The sequence below is a fragment of the Bombina bombina genome, chromosome 1 (assembly GCF_027579735.1).
Source record: "Bombina bombina isolate aBomBom1 chromosome 1, aBomBom1.pri, whole genome shotgun sequence".
Classification (NCBI taxonomy): domain Eukaryota; kingdom Metazoa; phylum Chordata; class Amphibia; order Anura; family Bombinatoridae; genus Bombina; species Bombina bombina.
This window is the reverse complement of record NC_069499.1, coordinates 445,788,021-445,814,045: the sequence shown is the minus strand read 5'-3', so window position 1 is coordinate 445,814,045 and position 26,025 is coordinate 445,788,021. Positions and strand designations below refer to the sequence as shown.

Sequence of the window (26,025 nt, the reverse complement as noted above, 5' to 3'; positions counted from 1 at the left end):
GGCGGATCACCCCCATGGTATGTAGGTCTTCTACACAGCGTAAGAATGCCTCTCTCTTTGTCTGTTTACAGACAATCGAGAAATGTGAAAAGTCCCCCTTGGAAGAGAGCCTTTGAATTCCAGAAAATATCGCTGGGATACAATTTCTAAAACCGAGGGATCGTGAACATCTCTTGCTCAATCCTGAGCGAAGAGAGAGAGTCTGCCCCCTACTAGATCCGGTCCCGGATTGGGGGCTACCCCTTCATGCTGTCTTAGAGGCAGCTGCAGGCTTCTTGGCCTGTTTACCCTTGTTCCAAGCCTGGTTAGGTCTCCAGACTGACTTGGATTGGGAAAAATTCCCCTCTTGCTTTGCAGCAGAGGAAGCTGAAGCAGGACCACTCTTGAAATTCCAAAAGGAACAAAAATTATATTGTTTGGTCCTCATTTTATTTGATCTATCCTGAGGGAGGGCATGACCTTTCCCTCCAGTGATGTCTGAAATAATCTCTTTCAGTTCAGGCCCGAATAGGGTCTTTCCTTTGAAAGGGATGTTCAAAAGTTTAGTTTTAGATGACACATCAGCAGACCAGGATTTAAGCCATAACGCCCTGCGTGCTAAAATGGCAAAACCTGAATTCTTTGCCGCTAATTTAGCCAGTTGAAAAGCGGCATCTGTAATAAAAGAATTAGCCAATTTAAGGGCCTTAATTCTGTCCAAAATTTCTTCTAATGGAGTCTCCATCTGAAGAGCTTCTTCTAGAGCCTCAAACCAGAAAGCAGCTGTAGTAGTTGCAGGAACAATGCATGCAATAGGTTGAAGAAGAAAACCTTGATGAACAAAAATGTTCTTCAGGAGACCCTCTAATTTTTTATCCACAGGATTTTTGAAAGCACAACTGACTTCAATAGGTAAAGTTGTACAATTAGACAGAGTAGAAATAGCTCCCTCCACCTTAGGAACTATCTGCCATGAGTCCCGCATGGTGTCAGATATGGGAAACATTTTCTTAAAAACAGGTGGGGGAATGAACGGAATACCTGGTCTATCCCACTCCTTAGCAATAATATTCACAATCCTCTTAGGGACTGGAAAAAAACATCAGTGTAAACAGGAACCTCTAAGTATTCATCCATCTTACACAATTTCTCTGGGACCACTATAGGGTCACAATCATCTAGAGTTGCTAATACCTCCCTGAGCAATAAGCGGAGGTGTTCAAGCTTAAATTTAAAGGCCGTCATATCAGAATCTGTCTGAGGAAGCATCTTTCCTGAATCAGAAATTTCTCCCTCAGATAATAAATCCCTCACCCCTACCTCAGAGCATTGTGAGGGCATATCAGATACGGCTACTAAAGCTTCAGACTGCTCAGCATTTTTCCTTAACCCAGAGCTGTCCTGCTTTCCTTGAAAACCAGGCAGTCAGGATAAAACCTCTGTGAGGGTTGTATTCATAACTGTGGACTTGTAAAATAAATGAATTTGACGCACTAGAGGTACTTTGCGTCACTTGTGTGGGCGTTACTGGTTGTGACACTTGGGGAGAGCTAGATGCTAAATCCTCATTTACTTCTGACTGAGAATCATCTATTGCTCTATTTTTAAGTGCTAATATATGTTCTTTATAGTTTATAGACATATCAGTACAATTGGGACACATTCTAAGAGGGGGTACCACAATGGCTTCCATACATATTTAACAAGGATTTTCCTTGGTGTCAGACAAGTTAAACAGGCTAGTAATGTAAGAAGCAAGCTTGGAAAACACTGTAATCAAAGTAAATAACACTTAGAAATAAAACGGTACTGTGCCTTTAAGAGAAAAAAAGCAGCACAAATTCTGCAAAACAGCGTAAAAAAGCAGTAAACATAACGAAATTTTTACAGTAGTATCATATAGCCTTAGTAACTTTGCACAGCTATGCAAATAAACAATTAACCCCTTAATGGCAAAACCGGATTGAAAAAACATCAAAACCAGTAAAAAAGACTTTCAACACTTTGCCACAGTTCTGCTGTGGCTCCTACCTGCCCTTCAGAACAATTTGTGGGGGGGAAAACTTCTTTTACAGCCCTCAAACACGACAGGAACCTCTGGAGAAGCAGTTAGAAGTCTCAGAGGAAAAGAAACTGCACAACTGAGGCGCTAAAATAGGCCCCTCCCACCTCACTCAATGTTTTGAGGCCTAACAGACAAACACTAGAGTGTCTCTAAATTAACCATGTGGGTTAGAAAACTCAAAAACAAGCCACAATGACCCCTTTAGTCCCTTCAAAAAAACGTTATAATTGCATCATTCACGTTTTTTCCTAACAGTGTCACCAGTAACTAATGAGCCCTTCATGCAAGCTGAAATTCCTATCCAAGTGTCTGAATACAGCTTACCCTTCCCTCATGGGGATATTACCAGCCTTTTCTAGAAATAAAATAGTCTGTCTAGAAAAAACTAGACTGAACATACCTTAATGCAGTTTAGCCTGCAAACTGTTACCCCAACTGAAGTTTTCCTGTACTCTTCAGCCCTTCTGAGAACAGCAGTGGATCTTAGTTACAAAATGCTAAGATCATCATCCTCCTTGCAGAAATCTTCATCCCTTTTCTGCCAGAGAGTAAATAGTACACACCGGTACCATTTAAAAATAACAAACTTTTGCTTGAGAAAATAAAAACCTAACATTTTTGTCACCACACTCCTCTTTGCCCTTCCTAGCAGTTAAGCAGGCAGAGAGAATGACTGGGGGGTGGAGCTAAGGGGGGAGCTATATAGGCAGCTCTGCTGTGGGTGCTCTCTCTGCCACTTCCTGTAGGGGAGGAGAATATCACGCAAGTAAGGATTAATCTGTGGACTCGATACATCTTACAAGAGAAATAAAGACAAATTGACCTGTAAAATAAAACCTAACCTTAGTTACAAAAACACCTAACACTACACTACAATTAAATAAATTAACTAAATTAAATACAATTCAATAAATTAACTAAATTAAATACAATTAAATACACTAAATTAGCTAAATCACAAAAAAACACACTAAATTACAGAAAATAAAAAACAAATCTTTAAACTAATTACAACTAATCTAATAGCCCTATCAAAATAAAAAAGCCCCCCCAAAAATAAAAAAACTAGCCTAAACGAAGCTATCAATAGCCCTTAAAAGGGCCTTTTGCTGGGCATTGCCCCAAAGTAATCAGCTCTTTTACCAGTAAAAAAAAAATACAAACAACCCCCCAACAGTAAAACCCACCATCCACACAACCAACCCCCCAAATAAAATACTAACTAAAAAAAACCTAAGCTCCCCATTGCCCTGAAAAGGGCATTTGGATGGACATTGCCCTTAAAAGGGCATTTAGCTCTTTTGCAGGCCCATAGCCCTAACCTAAAAAATAAACCCACCAATACACCCTTAAAAAAATCCTAACACTAACCCCCGAAGATTCACTTACCGGGAGAAGTCTTCATCCAAGCGGCAAGATGTCCTCAACGAAGACGGCAGAAGTGGTCCTCCAGACGGGCAGAAGTGGTCCTCCAGACGGGGAGAAGTCTTCATCCAGATGGCATCTTCTATCTTCATCCTTCTGGCGTGGAGCGGGTCCATCTTCAAGACATCCAATGTGGAGCATCCTCTTCAAACGACGGCTTCTTCGTAATGAATATCTCTTTAAGTGACGTCATCCAAGATGGGGTCCCTTAGATTCCATTTGGCTGATAGAATTCTATCAGCCAATCGGAAATAAGGTAGAAAAAATCCTATTGGCTGATGCAATCAGCCAATAGTATTGAGCTGGCATTCTATTGGCTGTTCCAATCAGCCAATAGAATTCAAGCTCAATCCTATTGACTGATTGGATCAGTCAATAGAATTGAAGTTCAATCCTATTGGCTGATCCAATCAGTCAATAGGATTTTTTCTACCTTAATTCCGATTGGCTGATTTTTGCAATTGAAGTTTTTTTTTATTTTTTGTAATTTTAGGTTTTAGTGTAAGGTAGCTTAGGTTTTATTTGACAGGTAATGTTGTATTTAATTTAACTAGGTAGTTATTAAATAATTAATAACTATTTACTAACTAGTCTACCTAGTTAAAATAAATACAAACTTACCTGTCAAATAAAACCTAAGCTACCTTACACTAAAAAAAATAATAAAAAATAAAACCTAAGCTAGCTACAATATAACTATTAGTTATATTGTAGCTAGCTTAGGTTTTATTTCACAGGTAATTATTTAGTTTTAAATAGGTATAATTTAGTTAATAATTGTAAGTTTAATTTAGCTATATTTTAATTATGTTAAGTTAGGGGGTGTTAGGGTTAGGGTTACGTTAGGGTTAGGTTTAGGGGTTAATATAGCTTAATTTAGGTTGTTGCGATGTGGGGGGCTGGTGGTTTAGGGGTTAATAGGTTTATTTAGTTAATAATTGTAAGTTTAATTTAGCTCTATTTTAATTATGTTAAAGTTAGGGAGGGTTAGGGTTACGCTAGGGGTAGGGGTTAATAGTTAAATTTAGGTTGTTACGATGTGGGGGGCTGGTGGTTTAGGGGTTAATAGGTTTATTTAATTGTAGTGATGTGGGAGACCAGAGGTTTAGGGGTTAATAGCTTTATTTAGTTGCGGTGATGTCGGGGAGCGGCAGAATAGGGGTTAGTATATTTATTATAGTGTGGGCGATGTTTGGGTGTGGCAGAATAGAGGTTAATAACTTTAGTATAGTGGCGGCGATATCGGGAGCGGCTGATTAGCGGTTAATACCTTTATTTAGGTGGCGCGATATCGGGAGTGGCAGATTAGGGGTTAATAACTTTAGACAGGCATCGGCGATGTCAGGGGCAGCAGATTAGGGGTGTTTAGATGCAGGGTTTATGTTAGGATGTTAGGTTTAAACCATATTTTCTTTTTCCCCATAGACATCAATGGGGCTGCGTTACAGAGCTTTTATTTCCGCGATCGCAGGTGTTAGACTTTTTTCTGACCCGCTCTCCCCATTGATGTTTTTGGGGAAAGCGTACACAAGCACATCAAATCAACTATTGTTTTTGGTGCAGTATAGAGCTTAAAAAACCCATATCGTCCGCACAAGCCTGTTTTTTTAAAACTTGTAATGGCAGCGCTATAAGGGATTAAATAACCCCACTTTTGTTGCGTTTGTTAATTTACCTATAGCGCTTAAAACTCGTAATCTAGGTGATTATCATTTAAAGTGACATTCCTTAATATAATCTCAATATCTTTACCATTTGTTGTAAGGACTGAACAAAAGTAATTATTTAGACAGTTTGCTATTTGTCTATCTCCTTCCACTACTTTATCATCAGTCTTACTATGCCTCCGTTAGTTTTTCTCTTTTTACTGATCTATCTAAAGAAGGTTTTGTCACTGTTTTTTACAGATCATGCTATTTTCTCTTCTGCATCAACTTTAGCCTTTCTGATTAACTGCTTTGTTATCTTTTGTTGGGTTCTCCATTTTCCTTAGCCTCTTCTGAGCCAGTGAGTTTGAATATTTTATAGACTATCTTTTTTGTCTTTACTGCATGTGCTGCTTCTCTTGAAAACCATATTGGTTTTCTTTTTCTTTCTACAAACAAGCCTAATATAGTCTTTAGTTCCATCTAGAATATCATTGTATAAATATTCCCACTGTTCTTGTACCCCTTTAATCTGTGCTATCCCTTTTAGAAATTGATTTACGTATTTCCCCATGTAAGAAAAATCAGTCGTTCCAAAGTCTAAAACTTTTGTTTTGAATATTAAATCATACAAACTGATGATCTATAGAGTCTAAGTTGTCACCCACAGACACTTCAGATACTATACCATACTATTCCCCTTGTAAAGATTCCAGAATATGCTTACTTCTAGTTGATTTAGCAACAGGTACTTCCCAGTCTACATTTAGTAATGGGTACTTCCCAGTCTTTATGCAATAGTCATATTTAATAAAGTGTTATCGTGTGTATTTACTGTAATTATTTCACATTACAATGTTCTTCACATAAGGGAATATGTTCTCTGTATTTATAAATCATATATATATATATATATATATATATATATATATATATATCAGAAAAAAGGACGCACTCTCTGGGTTTTGCAATGTATTAATTTAATAATAGTAACGTTTCGGGGTAATTAGCCCCATCCTCAGACCAGGTCTGAGGACGGGGCTAATTACCCGAAAACGTTACTATTATTAAATGAATACATTGCAAGACCCGGAGAGTGCGTCCTTTTTTCTGCTATATTGTTTACTTTTGATGCACCCCTGGCAAACTACAGATTGTTACAGTGTGTGCAGAGCTATGAAACTTAATGTATGTATATATATATATATATATATATATATATACCATTACCTAGATATAATCATCTATAGTATTTATATAGTATAGATAGATAGGTATAGATATATATTGTACCAAAATACCATCAGATGTATGTAGAAATACGTGTTTATGAACAAATAGAACATATCCTGCTATGTGAAGAACATTGGAGTATGAAATATTCGTATTTTATGTCAGGTTAGTGAACTTGAGAATATACAATCAGTTGGTGCGCGAGTAGGGTTTTTTCCACTCTTTTTGCTTTATTGACTTCTATGGTGGAATACTTTAATGCAATATTGTAAGTTCGGCTTTTTGCACACACTGGGTTAGCTCGCAAGCGAATATGCTTTACTTTCAACTTGTAAAATGAGTGATAACCAACTCACACAAAAACCTTACTTCTAATGGAGTTACCGCGTGAGCAGGAGCATTATTTACCGCTCCACTTGTAATCTTTCCTATAAGCATAACAGATGGAGGGGTTTTATAACAATGTATAGTTTTGCTTATTGCTTAAGAACATTGTGCTGATTTTCAGACTCCAAACCAAGCCCCACAGTGCCAGATGTTTACGTGTGTTTAAAGACTCCTGCAGGCTCCTGTTTATGTTATCTGTGTTTTAATATGCAGGAAAGGGGGGAGGTGGGGAGTGTCTGCTCTTTTTGTTTACCCAGCTCCTTTCAGTGGGTGTCCCAGACTACCTCATCAGGGGACCGATCCGATATGCAGCGTCACCTGCAAAAGCTGGCGACGCCAAATATTGCGCTGGTTTGGTATCCTATATACGGCGTAACCTAGAAGTTACGCTTGTATATTTCACCCTTCGGCCGTAGTTTTATGGCCCATAGACTGGTATACCAAACCCGCGCAGTTTGGTATCCAATATACAGCGTAAGGACTTACGTGGCGAAAATGGAGAAATCTTACTCCATTTTCACCTCGCCACAAAATGCAGGCGTAGTAAGCCTTACGCTGAATATTGGAGCCCCGTAACTCCCTAAACTGCCTGCAAAATAAAACGCCTAACGCATGTGCAATGTCTATCTACCTGTCAACCGCAATCCCCCACCGCAATCCCTAAGAAAGTGTTTAACCCCTAAACCGCCGCTCCCGGACCCCGCCACCACCTATATTATATGTATTACCCCCTAATCTGACCCCCCTACACCGCCGCCACCTATATTAAATTTATTAACCCCTAATCTGACCCCCCTACACCGCCGCCACCTATATTAACTTTATTAACCCCTAATATGATCCCCCTACACCGCCGCCACCTATTTTAAATATATTAAACCCTAATCTGAGCCCCCTACACCACCACCACCTATTTTAAATATATTACCCCCTAATATGATCCCTTACACCGCCGCCACCTATATTACATTTATTAACCCCTAATCTGACCCCCCTACACCGCCGCCACCTATATTAACTTTATTAACCCCTAATATGATCCCCCTACACCGCCGCCACCTATTTTAAATATATTAACCCCTAATCTGAGCCCCCTACACCGCCGCCACCTATTTTAAATATATTACCCCCTAATATGATCCCCCTACACCGCCGCCACCTATTTTAAATATATTAACCCCTAATCCGAGCGTGCTTCACCGCCACCACCTTTTTTAAATATATTACCCCCTAATATGATCCCCCTACACCGCCGCCACCTATTTTAAATATATTAACCCCTAATCTGAGCCCCCTACACCGCCGCCACCTATAATAAATTTATTAACCCTAATATGATCCCCCTACAATGCCGCCACCTATTTTAAATATATTAACCCCTAATCTGAGCCCCCTACACCGCCGCCACCTATATTAAATTTATTAACCCCTAAACCTAAGTCTAACCCTAACACCCCCTAACTTAATTATTATTTAAATAAATCTAAATAATATTAATATTATTAACTAAATTATTCCTATTTAAAACTAAATACCTATAAAATAAACCCTAAAATAGCAACAATATAATTAATAATTACATTGTAGCTAGCCTAGGGTTTATTTTTATTTTACAGGTAACTTTGTATTTATTTTAACTAGGTACAATAGCTATTAAATAGTTAATAACTATTTAATAGCTACCTAGTTAAAATAATTACAAAATTACCTGTAAAATAAATCCTAAGCTAAGTTACCATAACACCTAACACTACACTATCAATAAATTAATTAAATAAACTACAATTATCAAACCTAAAATACAATTAAATACACTGAACTATATTAAAAAAAAAAAACACTAAATTACAAAAAATAAAAAAAGTTTACAAGAATTTTAAGATAATTACACCTAATCTAAGCCCCCTAATAAAATAAAAAAGCCCCCCAAATAATAAAATTTCCCTACCCTAAACTAAATAACAAAAGTAATCAGCTCTATTACCAGCCCTTAAAAGGGCCTTTTGCGGGGCATTGCCCCAAAGTAATCAGCTCTTTTACCTGTAAAAAAAAGAACAATCCCCCCTATTACAACCCACCACCCACACACCCCTACTCTAAAACCCACCGGATCCCCCCTTAAAAAAACCTAAGTCTAACCCCCAAGTGGTCCTTACCTGTCCTGAAGACTGGCAGAGAAGTCTTCTTCCAAGCGGCGACCTCTTCTTCTTCCAGGAACCAGCCGGCACGGAGCGGAGGAGTTGAAGACCGATGACCACGGAGCTGAAGACCGTCCACTCTGGAACTGAAGACCGGCGATGCTGGAACTGAAGATCGGCGACGCTGGAACTGAAGACTGCGGAGCCATGGAGCGTGGAGGATCCTCTTCATACGATCTCTGCCGTACACTGAATAGGAATTCAAGGTACGTGATTAAAAATGGCGTCCCTTGAATTCCTATTGGCTGATTTGAGCCTTCAAATTCAAATCAGCCAATCCGATGAGAGCTACTGTAATTCTATTGGCTGATTTGAATAGCCAATAGAATAAGAGCTACTGTAATTCTATTGGCTGATTTGAATAGCCAATAGAATTACAATAGCTCTTATTCTATTGGCTATTCAAATCAGCCAATAGAATTACAGTAGCTCTCATCCGATTGGCTGATTTGAATTTGAAGGCTCAAATCAGCCAATAGGAATTCAAGGGACGCCATTTTTAATTGCGTACCTTGAAATCCTATTCAGTGTACAGCGGAGATCGTATGAAGAGGATCCTCCTCGCTCCATGGCTCCGCGGTCTTTAGTTCCAGCACCGCCGGTCTTCAGTTCCAGAGTGGATGGTCTTCAGCTCCACGGTCATCGGTCTTCAACTCCTCCGCTTCGTGCCGGCTGGTTCCTGGAAGAAGAAGAGGTCGCCGCTTGGAAGAAGACTTCTCCGCCTGGAACAGGACCTTCTCCGCCAGTCTTCAGGACAGGTAAGGACCACTTGGGGGTTAGACTTAGGTTTTTTTAAGGGGGGATCGGGTGGGTTTTAGAGTAGGGGTGTGTGGGTGGTGGATTGTAATGGGGGGGTTGTTCTTTTTTTACAGGTAAAAGAACTGATTACTTTGGGGCAATGCCCCGCAAAAGGCCCTTTTAAGGGCTGGTAATAGAGCTGATTACTTTTGTAATTTAGTTTAGGGTAGGGAAATTTTATTATTTTGGGGGGATTTTTTATTTTATTAGGGGGCTTAGATTAGGTGTAATTAGCTTAAAATTCTTGGAAACATTTTTTTATTTTTTGTAATTTAGTGTTTGTTTTTGTAATATAGTTTAGGTGTAATGGTAACTTAGGTTAGGATTTATTTTACAGGTAATTTTATAATTATTTTAACTAGGTAGCTATTAAATAGTTATTAACTATTTAATAGCTATTGTACCTAGTTTAAATAAATACAAAGTTACCTGTAAAATAAAAATAAAACCCTAGGCTAGCTACAATGTAATTATTAATTATATTGTAGCTATCTTAGGGTTTATTTTATAGGTAAGTATTTAGTTTTAAATAGGAATAATTTAGTTAATAATATTAATATTATTTAGATTTATTTAAATAATAATTAAGCTAGGGGGTGTTAGGGTTAGACTTAGGTTTAGGGGTTAATAAATTTAATATAGGTGGCGGCGGTGTAGAGGGCTCAGATTAGGGGTTAATAAAGTTAATATAGGTGGCGGCGGTGTGGGGGATCATATTAGGGGGTAATATATTTAAAATAGGTGGCGGCCGTGTAGGGGGATCATATAAGGGGTTAATATATTTCAAATAGGTGGCGACGGTGTAGGGGGATCATATTAGGGGTTAATATATTTAAAATAGGTAGCGGCAGTGTAGGGGGATCATATTAGGGGTTAATACATATAATATAGGTTGCGGCGGTGTAGGGGGCTCAGATTATGGGTTAATATAGTTAATATAGGTGGCGGCGGTGTAGGGGGGTCAGATTAGGGGGTAATACATATAATATAGGTGGCACCGGGGTCTGGGAGTGGCGGTTTAGGGGTTAATACATTTATTGTTAGGAGTGAGAGGGGGGATTTTGGATAGAGGGGTACACGTGTCGGGCTATTTTTGGGAGGCGTATTAGACAGTTACAGGGAGATTTTATACTTTAGTTAGTTTTTTTAGGCGGCGGCGGCAGTTTCTAAAGTGCCGTAAGTCACTGGCGACTCCAGAAATTTGTACTTACGCTTATTTCTGGACATCGCTAGTTTGTCCGACTTACGGCACTTTAGCAACTGCCGGCGCCGTATATGTGATAGCTCGATGTGCGAGGGGAAACTACGGGCAGCGCAGGTTTCCACGCTTGCGCCGAAACCTGCACCGTATATCGGATCGCACCCCAATAGTGCTAAACTGGGAGCTTCTAAGTAATTTTTAAAAGGTTTTATACTGGATTTTTAGTTCAGTATATGTGCATATTCTTCTTTATAGTATTGTCTATTACATGCAGTTACAGGAAAAATGGTGTATACTGTCCCTTTAAGGGTAGAATTCGAGCTGATACTTTACTATATTATTCATAGTAAACAAAATTATTTTTTTGCCAATTGGTAGACTGTATACTGGCTAAAAAAATTCCCAGAGAATATACATTTATTTCCTGTAACATTGTCTTCAATCAGATAATGTATGCATAAGTAAAAGGGTATTAAACAGTGATCCTTTGTAAAACAAATATGTTAAATCAAATTATACATAAAAAGAAACAGTTTGTATAAAAAAACGCAAACAACCTACTTATTTTCTTGCAAAATGATCACTTGTAAAAACAAACAGGAGAGAATCCAGCACCAGGAATTAATCCAGCGTGACCCCATACTTCTAGGGTCCAATATAACTGTATCAAAAAATAGTCCAATGTAGCAGTACTCCAGAAGTGTAATTATTCAAAGTGAAACAAATAAATACAAATTTTCAGAAGTATTCATCCTTAATCATGTATTAATACATGATTAAGGACATATAAGTCTGAAATCTTATATTTATTTGTATCACTTTGAATACATGTATTACATTTTTTGAGTGCTGCTGCATTTGACTATTTCTAATACAATTTCTTATTGTAGCTACTGCCCTCAGGGAGATAAGAGAGCATTAAGTTGCATTCTGCCTCTTCTGAGCATGAGCAAAACAGACTTACTTTATCTCTAGTAGTATCTGAATAGTAAACCAGCTCAAGTTATTCTAGAAGATGTGAGCCATCTAGCTAGATAAGCCTTCCTGTAGATACATCAGCCTCCTTGTAGGGCTGTGACATGTAATAGACACTGCACAAATTAATTTTAAAAAATAATAATAAAGAAAAGGTAAAATCCTTTTAAAAAATTATGAATAATACATATTGCAATGATTTCAGCTAAGTGATTTTTGTATTAAAACAATGAAACAGACTGTTTAATATCCCTTTAAAATACGTTTAATATCATTTGTTAAATAGGGCATTATGCAACATGCCAAAGACTTTTATATTTACATTTTAAATTAAATAGAGGAAAGCTAAGAATTGTTATATGAAAAGGCATCACGCTGTGTACATTAATAAATTGTGATACACACTTAAAGTGATGGTTAAATACGAGCATTTGTGAAACAATAGGATTTACCACTGGAACAAATAAAGGGGACTTTCAGTCATGAAGTATAAAATACTTCATGCTGAAAGTTCATTTATTTGTTTGACTGTTCGCTGCGATGTGAACCTCAGGCAGAGCGCTATTTTGCTGAGAGGTTTCGATTCCACCTCTTAGTCAATAGCCGTGCGGGCTATCCAGCTTTGCACCAGCTGGGCCGCACAGCTATTTGCTAAGAGGTGGAAGCGTCGCCTCTCAGCAAAATACCGTGCTGCCGTGGGCTGCTAAAGGAGCTCAGGGTGGCGAAAGCTTCAAGCAAATAAAGAAACTTTCAGGATGAAGTATTTTATACTTCATCGATGAAAGTCCCCTTTATTTGTTCCGATGGTATCACAAAATCTAGGATTTACCATCACTTTAATAAATAAATATGATAAAAATATGATAACATTGTCTTTTAAAATTGCCTTCTGATCACTTGTAGCTGAAAGGTAAAACCATTCCATATAGCCAGCTTGATTTAATTCTTTACTTTGTTTATTGTGGAGTTAAATGATACATTACATACAATATACTGTAAATTCACTTACCTCTAGAACTAGCCAGAGCTGTCCTCCTACATATTGGTCTGCTTTGTAAAACATTCCATAAAATTTGACAACATTTGGATGGTTTGGAAGGGACTGTAAAATATTGTACTCTGCTTCTATTTCTTCATCAACATCCTAAAAGTTAAACAGTGGAAATGTTATTGTTCTATTTTATAGACACCTTTGTGTAGCTTACATAAAAGGGACAATATTTTTTATTTTGCATTTAACACCTTAATGACGACTGACATTTTCTGTACGGTTTATGATCGCTCAGACGCACACATACAGCACACACGCTAGATGTGAAGCATGCAGTTCTAGCACAGCTTTACTGCTGTTGGTGAAGGTACGCTGGTAAAATCCATAGTGACAGTGGACATACAGGGTACGTTGGTCTGTCCCCCAATAAAACAGTGTCAGTTCAAACATTTATTTGGAAGGGGATATACACTAACGGGCACACATGCACTACTTAACCAAAAAACAGGCAAATTTTGTAAAATCAGACTGGCGGTTTTCCAAATAGCACTAAACAGTGCAAAATCTATTATATCTAGAACTTGGAAGATAAACACTAGACTAACAAGACAGATGTGGCTATCCAGAGCGGATAAGTTGTTGTTTAATAAATAAAAACAGGGTCAGTTCTACTTCAGCCAGTGAGAAATCAATCCTTAAAGGGACATTAAACACTTTGAGATGGTAACATGACATGATAAATTGCATATATAAAAAAATTCTTCAATATACTTTTATTATTTATTTTGTTTCCTTTTTCCTGTAATTCCATTCTGAAATTGTGAGTTTTTCAGTTCCTGTTAGAAATGGAAGTGCAGAACACTGTTATATTCCACACAGTCATTGGCTGTACACTCTAGTGACCTATTGATAACTGTCCCTAATTGGCCACAGCAGAGAAAGTAGCCTAAGTTACAACATCGCAGCCCCCATTGTTTTATAAAAACTAAAGCTTTAGACTTATTTTGTCAATATTTAAAAAATCTAATGAAACTTAAAAAAAATACATATACGTTATTCTCATACCAATTTTTAATTTGAAAGCAACATTCTATCTAGTATTTATTTAGTGTTTAATTTCCCTTTAATGAGTAGTACAAAGTCATACACTGTTAGTTTTTAATTAAAATAAACTATTTTAATTAACCTTTTGTTTTTTGCATGCAAAATATATTTTTAACATGTTTAAATAGTGCTCTTTCATATGCATGATACCATTTTCAGAGTTTACTGTCCCTTTAAAACTACATTGGAACATATTTTACTTGTATAATATACGTTTTGTTATTACATAGCTTTTATTTAAAAAAACAAAACAAAAAACAAGCAAAAAAAAAACCAATAACAATAATAATGCAAATGCAGAGGGGAGTTTTTCAACAGTAAATAATCAGAATTTAGCCTGAAAATGTATTTCAAACATGTAATCTAAAAAAAAGATATACAGATATCTAATTAATAAAGATAAAAAAAACATAATATATGCTTACCTGATAAATTCATTGCCACAATCTATTACTCGTCCATGATCTATTACTCCTGGGAATTATTCTTCCTTGGCAAAGATTCCAAACCCCAAGAGCTCTATAAAACCCCTCACTGGCAACTCAGTCTAATGTATAGCCAAGCAAAAGAGGTAAGAAAAAGAAACAAGAGCAAAAAATAGGAGCAGGGAAAAAAGATGTACACAAAAAATAAAACAACACCAGAAAAACACAAGGTGGGGTCTCATGAACTCTCACTACTATGAAAGAAATTAATTTATCAGGTAAGCATAAATTATGTTTTCTTTCATACAGGTGGTAAGAGTCCATGGTCCATTACGAGTAATGAGACATAAAGGGCAGGATATAAAAAACATAATTTATGCTTACCTGATAAATTTATTTCTCTTGTGATGTATCGAGTCCACGGATTCATCCTTACTTGTGGGATATTCTCCTCCCCTACAGGAAGTGGCAAAGAGAGCACTCACAGCAGAGCTGTCTATATAGCTCCCCCCTTAGCTCCACCCCCCAGTAATTCGACCGAAGGCTAGGAAGAAAAAGGAGAAACTATAGGGTGCAGTGGTGACTGAAAGATTTAAAATAAAAATATATATGCCTGTCTTAAAAAACAGGGCGGGCCGTGGACTCGATACAACATCACAAGAGAAATAAATTTATCAGGTAAGCATAAATTATGTTTTCTCTTGTAAGATGTATCGAGTCCACGGATTCATCCTTACTTGTGGGATGGACAAGACAGGGACCTTAAAAGGAAGGCACCACTGCTTGTAGAACCTTTCTCCCAAAAATAGCCTCCAAAGAAGCAAAAGTATTGAATTTGTAAAATTTGGAAAAAGTATGAAGCGAAGACCAAGTCGTCACCTTAAAAATCTGTTCAACAGAAGCCTCATGTTTAAAAGCCCATGTGGAAGCCACAGCTCTAGTAGAATGAGCAGTAATCCCTTCAGGAGGCTGCTGTCCAGCAGTCTCATAGGCCAAACGGATGATGCTTTTCAGCCAAAAGGAAAGAGAGGTAGCCGTAGCCCTTTGACCTCTCCGTTTACCAGAATAAACAACAAACAAAGAAGATGTTTGACGGAAATCTTTAGTTGCTTGTAAGTAGAACTTTAAAGCACGAACCACATCAAGATTGTGCAACAGACATTCCTTCTTAGATGAAGGATTAGGACACAAAGAAGGAACCACAACCTTTTGATTGATATTCTTATTAGAAACAACCTTAGGAAGAAACCCAGGTTTGGTACGTAAAACCACCTTATCTGCATGGAAAACAAGGTAAGGTGAATCACATTGTAAAGCAGATAGCTCAGAAACTCTTCGAGCCGAAGAGATAGCTACTAAAAACAAAACTTTCCAAGATAGAAGCTTAATATCTATGGAATGTATAGGTTCAAACGGAACCCCTTGAAGAACTTTAAGAACTAAATTTAGGCTCCATGGCGGAGCAACAGGTTTAAATACAGGCTTGATTCTGACCAAAGCCTGACTAAATGCTTGAACGTCTGGAACATATGCCAGACATTTGTGAAGTAGAATAGACAAAGCAGATATTTGTCCTTTTAGGGAACTAGCAGATAATTCCTTCTCCAAACCTTCTTGGAGAAAAGACAATATTCTAGGAATCCTATTCTTTCTCCACGAGTAACCTTTGGATTCGCACCAATAAAGATATTTGCGCCAAATTTTATGATAGATCTTCCTGGTGACAGGCTTTCTAGCCTGAATCAGGGTATCAATGACCGACTCAGAGAAACCACGATTTGATAGAATCAGGCGTTCAATCTCCAAGCAGTCAGACGCAAAGAAATTAGATTTGGATGCATGAACGGACCTTGGATTAGAAGGTCCCGTCTCATTGGCAGAGTCCACGGTGGAACCGAGGACATGTCCACTAGGTCTGCATACCAAGTCCTGCGTGGCCATGCAGGTGCTATCAGAATTACCAAAGCTCTCTCCTGCTTGATTCTGGCAACCAGACGTGGAAGGAGAGGAAACGGTGGAAATACATAGGCCAGATTGAAGGACCAAGGCACTGCTAGAGCATCTATCAGCACCGCCTTGGGATCCCGGGACCTGGACCCGTAGTGAGGAAGTTTGTCATTCTGACGAGACGCCATCAGATCCAATTCTGGTGTGCCACATAGCTAAAACAGCTGGGCAAATACCTCCGGATGGAGTTCCCACTCCCCCGGATGAAAAGTCTGACAACTTAGAAAATCCGCCTCCCAGTTCTCTACTCCTGGGATGTGGATAGCTGAGAGATGGCAAGAGTGATCCCATGCCCACCGGATTATTTTGGTTACCTCCATCATCGCTAGAGAACTCCTTATTCCTCCTTAATGATTGATATAAGCTACAGTCGTGATGTTGTCCGACTGAAACCTGATGAATTTGGCCGCAGCAAACTGAGGCCACGCCTGAAGTGCATTGAATATCGCTCTCAGTTCTAGAATGTTTATCGGAAGGAGAGCTTCCTCCCGAGACCATAAGCCCTGTGCTTTCAGGGAATTCCAGACTGTACCCCAGCCTAGCAGGCTGGCATCTGTCATTACAATGAGCCACTCTGGCCTGCGGAAACACATTCCCTGAGACAGGTGGTCCTGAGACAACCACCAGAGAAGAGAATCTCTGGTCTCCTGGTCCAGATGCAGTTGAGGAGATAAATCTGCATAATCCCCATTCCACTGTTTGAACATGCTTAGCTGCAGTGGTCTGAGGTGTAGGCGGGCAAAAGGAACTATGTCCATTGCCGCTACCATGAATCCGATTACCTCCATACACTGAGCGACTGATGGCCGAGGAATGGAATGAAGAGCTCGGCAAGTGGTTAAGAGTTTTAACTTTCTGACCTCTGTCAGAAATATTTTCATTTCTACCGAGTCTATCAGAGTCCCTAGGAAGGAAACTCTTGTAAGAGGGAAGAGAGAACTCTTTTTTATGTTCACCTTCTCAGAAAAGCCAACACGATGTCCGTGTGAGACTTGGCTAGCTGGAAAGTCAACACCTGAATTAAGATGTCATCTAGATAAGGTGCCACTGATATGCCCCATGTTCGTAGAACCACCAGAAGGGACCCTAGCACTTTTGTGAAAATTCTGGGAGCCATGGCCAACCCGAAGGGAAGGGCCACAAACTGGTAATGCCTGTTTAGAAAGGTGAATCTGAGGAATTGATGAAGATCTCTGTGAATAGGGATGTGTAGATACGCATCCTTTAAGTCCACGGTAGTCATATATTGACCCTCCTGGATCAAAGGTAGAATAGTCTGAATAGTCTCCATCTTGAATGATGAAACTTTGAAGAACTTGTTTAGAATTTTGAGATCCAAGATTGGTCGGAAAGTTCCCTCTTTCTTGGGAACCACAAACAGGTTTGAATAAAACCCTAGCCCCTGTTCTTCTTTTGGGACTGGGCGAATCACTCCCATGTTATGTAGTTCTTCTACACAGCATAAGAACGCCTCTCTCTTTGTCTGGTTTACAGACAATCGAGAAATGTGAAATCTCCCCCTTGGAAGGGAGCCCTTGAATTCCAGAAGATATCCCTGGGACACAATTTCTACAGCCCAGGGATCCTGAACATCTCTCACCCAAGCCTGAGCGAAGAGAGAGTGTCTGCCCACTACTAGATCCGGTCCCGGATTGGGGGCTACCCCTTCATGCTGTCTTAGAGGCAGCTGCAGGCTTCTTGGCCTGTTTACCCTTGTTCCAAGCCTGGTTTGGTCTCCAGACTGACTTGGATTGAGCAAAATTCCCCTCTTGCTTTGTAGCAGAGGAAGCTGAAGCGGGACCACTCTTAAAGTTCCGAAAGGAACGAAAATTATTTTGTTTGGTCCTCATCTTATTTGATCTACCCTGAGGGAGGGCATGACCTTTCCCTCCAGTGATGTCTGAAATAATCTCTTTCAGTTCAGGCCCGAATAGGGTCTTACCCTTGAAAGGAATGTTCAAAAGTTTAGACTTAGATGACACATCAGCAGACCAGGACTTAAGCTATAACGCCCTGCGTGCTAAAATGGCAAAACCTGAATTCTTTGCCGCTAATTTAGCCAGTTGAAAAGCGGCATCTGTAATAAAAGAATTAGCCAACTTAAGGGCCTTAATTCTGCCCATAATTTCCTCTAATGGAGTTTCCATTTGAAGAGCCTCTTCTAGAGCCTCAAACCAGAAAGCAGCTGCAGTAGTTACAGGAACAATGCATGCAATAGGTTGAAGAGAAAAACCTTGATGAACAAAAATTTTCTTCAGGAGACCCTCTAATTTTTTATCCATAGGATCTTTGAAAGCACAACTGTCCTCAATAGGTATAGTTGTACACTTAGACAGAGTAGAAATAGCTCCCTCCACCTTAGGAACTGTCTGCCATGAGTCCCTTATGGTGTCAGATATGGGAAACATTTTCTTAAAAACAGGAGGGGGAGTGAATGGAATAACTGGTCTATCCCACTCCTTAGCAATAATATTCACAATCCTCTTAGGGACTGGAAAAACATCAGTGTAAACAGGAACCTCTAAGTATCTATCCATTTTACACAATTTCTCTGGGACCACTATAGGGTCACAATCATCTAGAGTTGCTAATGCCTCCCTAAGCAATAAGCGGAGGTGTTCAAGCTTAAATTTAAAGGCCGTCATATCAGAATCTGTCTGAGGAAGCGTCTTTCCTGAATCAGAAATTTCTCCCTCAGATAACAAATCCCTCGCCCCTTCAGAGCATTGTGAGGTATATCAGATACGGCTACTAAAGCGTGAGACGGCTCAGCATTTTTCCTTAACCCAGAGCTGTCCCGCTTTCCTTGTAAACCATGCAGTTTGGATAAAACCTCAGTGAGGGTTGTATTCATAACTGTGGCCACGTCTTGTAAAGTAAATGAATGTGACGCACTAGAGGTACTTGGCGTCATTTGTGCGGGCGTTACTGGTTGTGACACTTGGGGAGAGCTAGATGGAGAACCCTCATTTACTCCTGACTGAGAATCATATATTGCCCTATTTTTAAATGCTAATATATGTTCTTTATAATTTATAGACATATTAGTACAATTGGGACACATTCTAAGAGGGGGTTCCACAATGGCTGCCAAACATATTGAACAAGGATTTTCCTAGGTGTCAGACATGTTAAACAGGCTAGTAATGTAACAAGCAAGTTTGGAAAACACTGTAATAAAAGTAAATAAGACTTAGAAATAAAACAGTACTGTGCCTTTAAGAGAAAAAAAGCAGCACAAGTTCTGCAAAACAGTGTAAAAAAGCAGTAAACTTAACGAAATTTTTACAGTAGTATCTTATAGCCTTAGAAACTTTGCACAGCTATGCAAATAAACAATTAACCCCTTAATGGCAAAACCGGATTGAAAAAACTTTAAAACCGTTAAAAAAGACTTCCAGCACCTTGCCACAGCTCTGCTGATGCGCCTACCTGCCCTTCAGAACGATTTGTGGGGGGGAAAAACTCCTTTACAGCCCTCAAACACAAAAGGAACCTCTAGAGAAGCAGTTGGATGTGTCTAAGGAAAAGAAACTGCACAACTGAGGCGCAAAAATAGGCCCCTCCCACCTCACTCGATGTTTTGAGGCCTATTAGAAAAACACCTGAGTGTCTCTTAATTAACCATGTGGGTTAAAAAACACTAACACAAGCCACAATGACCCCTTTAGTCCCTTCAAAAAACGTTATAATTGCATCATTTACTGAACAAACAAAAATGTTTTTTCCTAAAAGTGTCACCAGTAACAAATGAGCCCTTCAAGCAAGCTGAAATTCCTATCCAAGTGTCTGAATACAGCTTACCCTTCCCTCATGGGGATATTGCCAGCCTTTTCTAGAATAAACATAGTCTGTCTCGAAAAAATATAGACTGAACATACCTTATATGCAGCTTAGCATGCAAACCGTTCCCCCAACTGAAGTTTTCCTGTACTCTTCAGCCCTTGTGGGAACAGCAGTAGATCTTAGTTACAAAGTGCTAAGATCATAATCCTCCTTGCAGAAATCTTCATCTCTTTTCTGCCAGAGAGTAAACAGTACACACCGGCACCATTTAAAATAACAAACTTTTGCTTGAGAAATAAAAAACTAACATTTTTGTCACCACACTCGCTCTGCACTTCCTAGTTATTTAGAGTAGGCAAAGAGAATAACTGGGGGGTGGAGCAAAGGGGGGAGCTATATAGACAGCTCTGCTGTGGGTGCTCTCTTTGCCACTTCCTGTAGGGGAGGAGAATATCCCACAAGTAAGGATGAATCCGTGGACTCGATACATCTTACAAGAGAAATCATATTTTTTCACATAGAAACTATACCCCAAAAGAACCCAAAGGGCAAAACACAAAATTCCAATTAACAGCCAAAAACAAATTAACCTGAGACAACTGCCAGAAGGATTTTCCTACCAAAGGCTGTCTCAGAAGAAGCAGAAATATAAAAATGGTAGAATTTATTGAAAGTATGCAAAGACCAAGTAGCTGCCTTGCACATTTGGTCAACTAAAGCCTCATTCTTAAAAGCTCAAGAAGTGGAAACTGACCTGGTAGAATGAGCAGTAATCCGTTTTGGTGGAGGCTGACTTGCCTCCAAGTAAACTTTATGGATCAAAATCTTTAACCAAGAAGCCAAAGAAACAGCAGAAACGTTCTGCCTTTCCTAGAGCCAGAAAAATAAACAAACAAACCAGAAGTTTGTCTGAAATCCTTAGTAGCATCAACATAAGGCCCTAACAACATCCAAATTATGAAGAAGTTTCTCCGAAGAATTCTTGGGATTAGGACACAAAGAAGGGACAACAATTTCTCGACTTATATTGTCTGAAGAAAAAATCTTAAGTAAAAAGTCAAATTTGGTCCATAAAACTGTCTTATCCTGATGAAAAATGCAATAATAAGGATTACATGAAAGTGCAGAATACAGTACAGAGACACTTCTAGCAGAAACGATAGTCAAAACAAACAGACCCCTACAAGAAAGAAGCTTAATATTAGAGATGTGTAGTCTAGAAAATGTCGTTTTGGATATTTGAGGACATTTGTTTCTCTGAATATTCGGTGGCTGTACTATTCGTGTCATTAAACATTTACATTACTTTTTGTTAAACAAATTTAAATATTTTGAAGCACATGGTCCTCTTCCTGCCAAAACCCCAGCCGCTCTTACACCGGGATTAATGCTCTCGATTTCCAGGACCTGCACTAACTTTAGTGTAGGTCATGGGATGCAAGCATGCTAAGCCTACTGCAAGTGTTGCAGGGGCTCTGGCAAGAAGACGATCGGGTTAGAGTGCTCTCCAGCCCATTAAGGTAAGTATTTAACTCTTACAAATAACGAAACAAATTAATATTGATTAATTGCGTCAGTATTTTTTAGTTTTCTTTCCTTTTCGTTTGTACATTCATTCGGATTTTCCGAAAATGCATGCTCATCTGTAATTACTATCCACTTTATGCATAAGCTCAAAAGGAAAAGCCTTCAAAATTTTCAAAACCATATTTAAATTCTAAGTAGGAGAAATCACATACAGGTTTAATTCTTGCTTAAAGGGACACTAAACCCTAACATTTTCTTTCATTATTCAGATAGAGAATACAAATTTAAACAACATTACAATTTACTTCTATTATTTATTTTGCTTCATTTTTTAGATATTCTTAGTTGAAGAAAAAGCAATGCACATCGGTGAGCCAATCACACAAGGCATTTTATGTGCAGGAACCAATCAGCAGCTATTGAGCCTATCTAGATATGGTTTTCAGCAAATAATATCAAGAGAATAAAACAAATTAGATAATAGAAGTAAATTAGAACGTTGTTTAAAATTGCATGCTATTTCTAAATCATGAAAGAAAAAATGTGGGTTTCATGTCCCTTTAAGCCTGAACAAACCATGAATGTCAGAAAGTTTAGCAAAAGCAGAAATTTGACCTTTCAAAGAACTGGCGGATAAACCCTTATTGAAACCATCTTGCATAAACTACAAAATCCTACAAATGCAAGGAAAAACCATGGTCCACACACCAAGAAATAAAGGCCCTCCAGAAATGAATGAAATACTGAAGAATTTACACAGTATTTTTCATTTTCTTTCATTTTCGTTGGTACAGTCATTTGGATTTTCCAAAAACAAATGCACATCTCTACTAAGGGCTAGATTACAAGTGCGGCACAAACTGTTTTGTGCTAGTGCAATCGTGATTTTGCGATCCATTAGCAAACTGCTGAAATTACAAGTTCAGTGAAATCGCTATTGTGCTAGCGCAATCACCCCTTTATGATTCAATCCTTACCACAATCTAAAATCGGGGGTAAACTGAAATTAAAGTGTCACTAAACACATAAAAAATAAATTACAAAGTACACTTACACCCATAAATAAACTATTAACCCCTAAACCGCAATCCCCCACATCGCAATTACCTAAATACATCTTTAGCCCCTAAACCACCATCCCCCCACATCGCAGTACCTAACTAAACTATTAACTACTAAACCACCATCCTCCCATATTGCAAATTATCTAAATAAATTGTTAAACCTTAAACCACCATCCACCCAAATTGCAGTACCTAAATAAACTATTAACTCCTAAACCACCATCCCCCCCATATTGCAAATTACCTAAATAAACTGTTAAACCACCATCCCCCCAAATTGCAGTACCTAAATAAACTATTAACCCCTAAACCGCCACCCCCCATTGGTACCTTAATAAACTGTTAACACTTAAACCTCCATCCACCTACATTGCACTACCTAAATAAACTATTAACCCCTACACCGGTATCCCACCAGTACCTAAATAAACTGTTAACCCCTAATCCACCATCTCCCCACATTACAAAGTACCTAAATAAACTGTTAACCCCTAAACCGCCATCCCCCACATCTCAAAGTTATAAACTAATATCTAAACCCCCTAACCTAACACCCCTAACTTAACCCAAATTAAAATATCCCTAAATTACAAAAAAAAATGCTAACTAACTTAAAATAAAAAATAAACTTACCCCTTAAAAAAAAACAGCAACCCCAAAATAACAAAAAACCCTATTCTAAAAATAAACTACCAATAGCCCTTAAAAGGGCCTTTTGTAGGGCATTGCCCTAATGCCATCAGCTCTTTTGCTTTAAAAATACAAACCCCCTACCCCCCCAAAATAAAAATAAAAACCTAATTAAAAAAAAACTAAATTATCCACTGCCCCGAAAAGGGCATTTGGATGGGCATTGCCCTTTAAAGGGTATTCAGCTCTTTTGCCGCCCCCCAAAAAAACAACCTAATCTATAAAAAAAAAAAATGTTGTTACTCACCAATGATGATGGCCGTCACCCCATCTTCATCCCGTCAGCGCTCCATCTTCATCCAGGGTCCATTTTCTTCCATCTTCATCCCAGCGGAGGTCCATCTTCTAATTTCTGTATCGGCGGTGAGGTCAGCGGTGATTGCAGCAGCAATGTCGGTGGTCCTCTTCGGATCACAGAGCTCCCTCTTCATGCGGTCTCCAGCCGCACAATGAATAGTGAATGCAAGGTACCACTTTTATATAGGGGTACCCTTGCATTCCTATTGGCTGATTTGAATCTTTAGATTCAAATCAGCCAATAGAATAAAAGCTAAGATCATAGTCAGCTATCCCCTATATGTAAGAGGTATCTTGCATTCACTATTCAGTGTGCTGCTGGAGACCACATGAAAAGATCCAAAATTGTTAAAGTTTAAAAAGATAGATAATCCTTTTTATTACCCATTCCCCAGGTTTGCATAACTAACACTGTTATATTAATATACTTTTTACCTGTGATTACCTTGTATCTAAACCTCTGCATACTTCCTTCTTGTGTTAGTTCTTTTGACAGACTTGCATTTTAGCCAATCAGTGCTGACTCATAAATAACTCAATGGGCGTGAGCACAATGTAATCTATATGGCACAATGTAATCTATATGGCACACATGAACTAACACTGTTTAGCTGTGAAAAACTGTCAAAATGCACTGAGGTAAATGGCAGCTCTTCAAGGAATTAGAAATCAGTATATGAGCCTACCTAGGTTTAGCTTTCAACAAAAAAATACCAAGAGAACAAAACAAACATACAGATAGATTACAAGTTTTTAGCGCTAAAGGGATTTTAAGGACCGCCACAAAAGCGGCGTTATTTCACCTCCCTATAGCGCTGGTTTTACAGGTTTTGAAAAAGCAGGCTTTTGCGGGCGATATGGTAGCGTTGAGCTCCATGTCGCACCGAAAACAAGCGCTGCTTTGACGTGCTCTTGCACGATTTCCCCATAGACATCAATGGGGAGAGCCAGCCAAAAAAAAGCCTAACACCTGACATCGTAGAAACAGAAGCTTCGTAACGCAGCCCCATTGATGTCTATGGGGAAAAAGAAAATAATGTTTAAACCTAACACCCTAACATAAACCCCGAGTCTAAATACCCCTAATCTGCTGCCCTTGACATCGCCGCCACCTACATACAGTTATTAACCCCTAATCTGCCGCCCCCAACATCGCGTCACCTACATATCGTTAATAACCCCTAATCTGCCGCCCCCAACATCGCAGCCACCTACATAAAACTATTAACCCCTAATCTGCCGCTCCCGATGTCGCCGCCACTATACTAAAGTTATTAACCCCTAAACCTCTGGCCTCCCACATCACTACCACTAAATAAATCCATTAACCCCTAACTCAACCCTAACACCCACTAACTTTAACATAACAAAAATATAGCTAAATTCAATTCAATTATTAACTAAATAAACCTTTTAACCCCTAAACCGCCAGCCCCCCCCCCCACATCGCAACAAACTAAATTAAAATAATACCTATTTAAAACTAAATACATACTTACCTGTGAAATAAAACCTAAGCTACCTACAATATAACTAATAGTTATATTAATAGTTTTATTTTTATTTCACAGGTAAGTTTGTATTTATTTTAACTAGGTAGACTAGTTAGTAAATAGTTATCAACTATTTACTAACTACCTAGTTAAAATAAATACAAACTTACCTGTGAAATAAAACCTAACCTGCCTTACACTAAAACCTAACATTACAACACAAAAAAAACCACTAAAATTACTAAAAATAAAAATAACTAAATTACATAAAAAACAAACACTAAATTACAAAAAATATGAAACAAATTATCAAAAATAAAAAAGAATTACACCTAATCTAATAGCCCTATCAAAATAAAAAAGCCCCCCCAAAATAAAAAACAATCCTAGCCTACAATAAACTACCAATGTGTGTGGGGCATTGCCCCAAATAATTCAGCTCTTTTACCTGTAAAAAAAATACAAATACCCCCCCAACAGTAAAACGCACCACCTCCACAACCAACCCCCCCAAATAAAATAACTATCTAAAAAAACCTAAGCTCCCCATTGCCATGAAAAGGGCATTTGTATGGGCGTTGCCCTTAAAAGGGCATTTAGCTCTTTTACATGCCCAGACCCTAATCTAAAAATAAAACCCACCCAAAAAACTCTTAAATAAACTTAACACTAACTCCCGACGATCCACTTACAGTTCTTGAAGTCCCGCTTGAAGGATCCATCCAGCTGGAGAA

At 38.6% G+C, this 26,025-nt stretch overlaps 1 protein-coding gene across 1 annotated transcript in view; it reads right to left on the bottom strand.

The window, feature by feature from the left end:
* LOC128645425 (myosin-IIIb-like) overlaps nt 1–26,025 on the bottom strand; it is a 268,888-nt gene that overhangs the window by 142,460 nt on the left and 100,403 nt on the right. Inside the window, exon 3 of the mRNA XM_053698423.1 lies at nt 12,917–13,051. Within this exon, the coding sequence (XP_053554398.1) occupies nt 12,917–13,051 (135 nt within the window). The remainder of the gene's footprint in view (nt 1–12,916; nt 13,052–26,025) is intronic.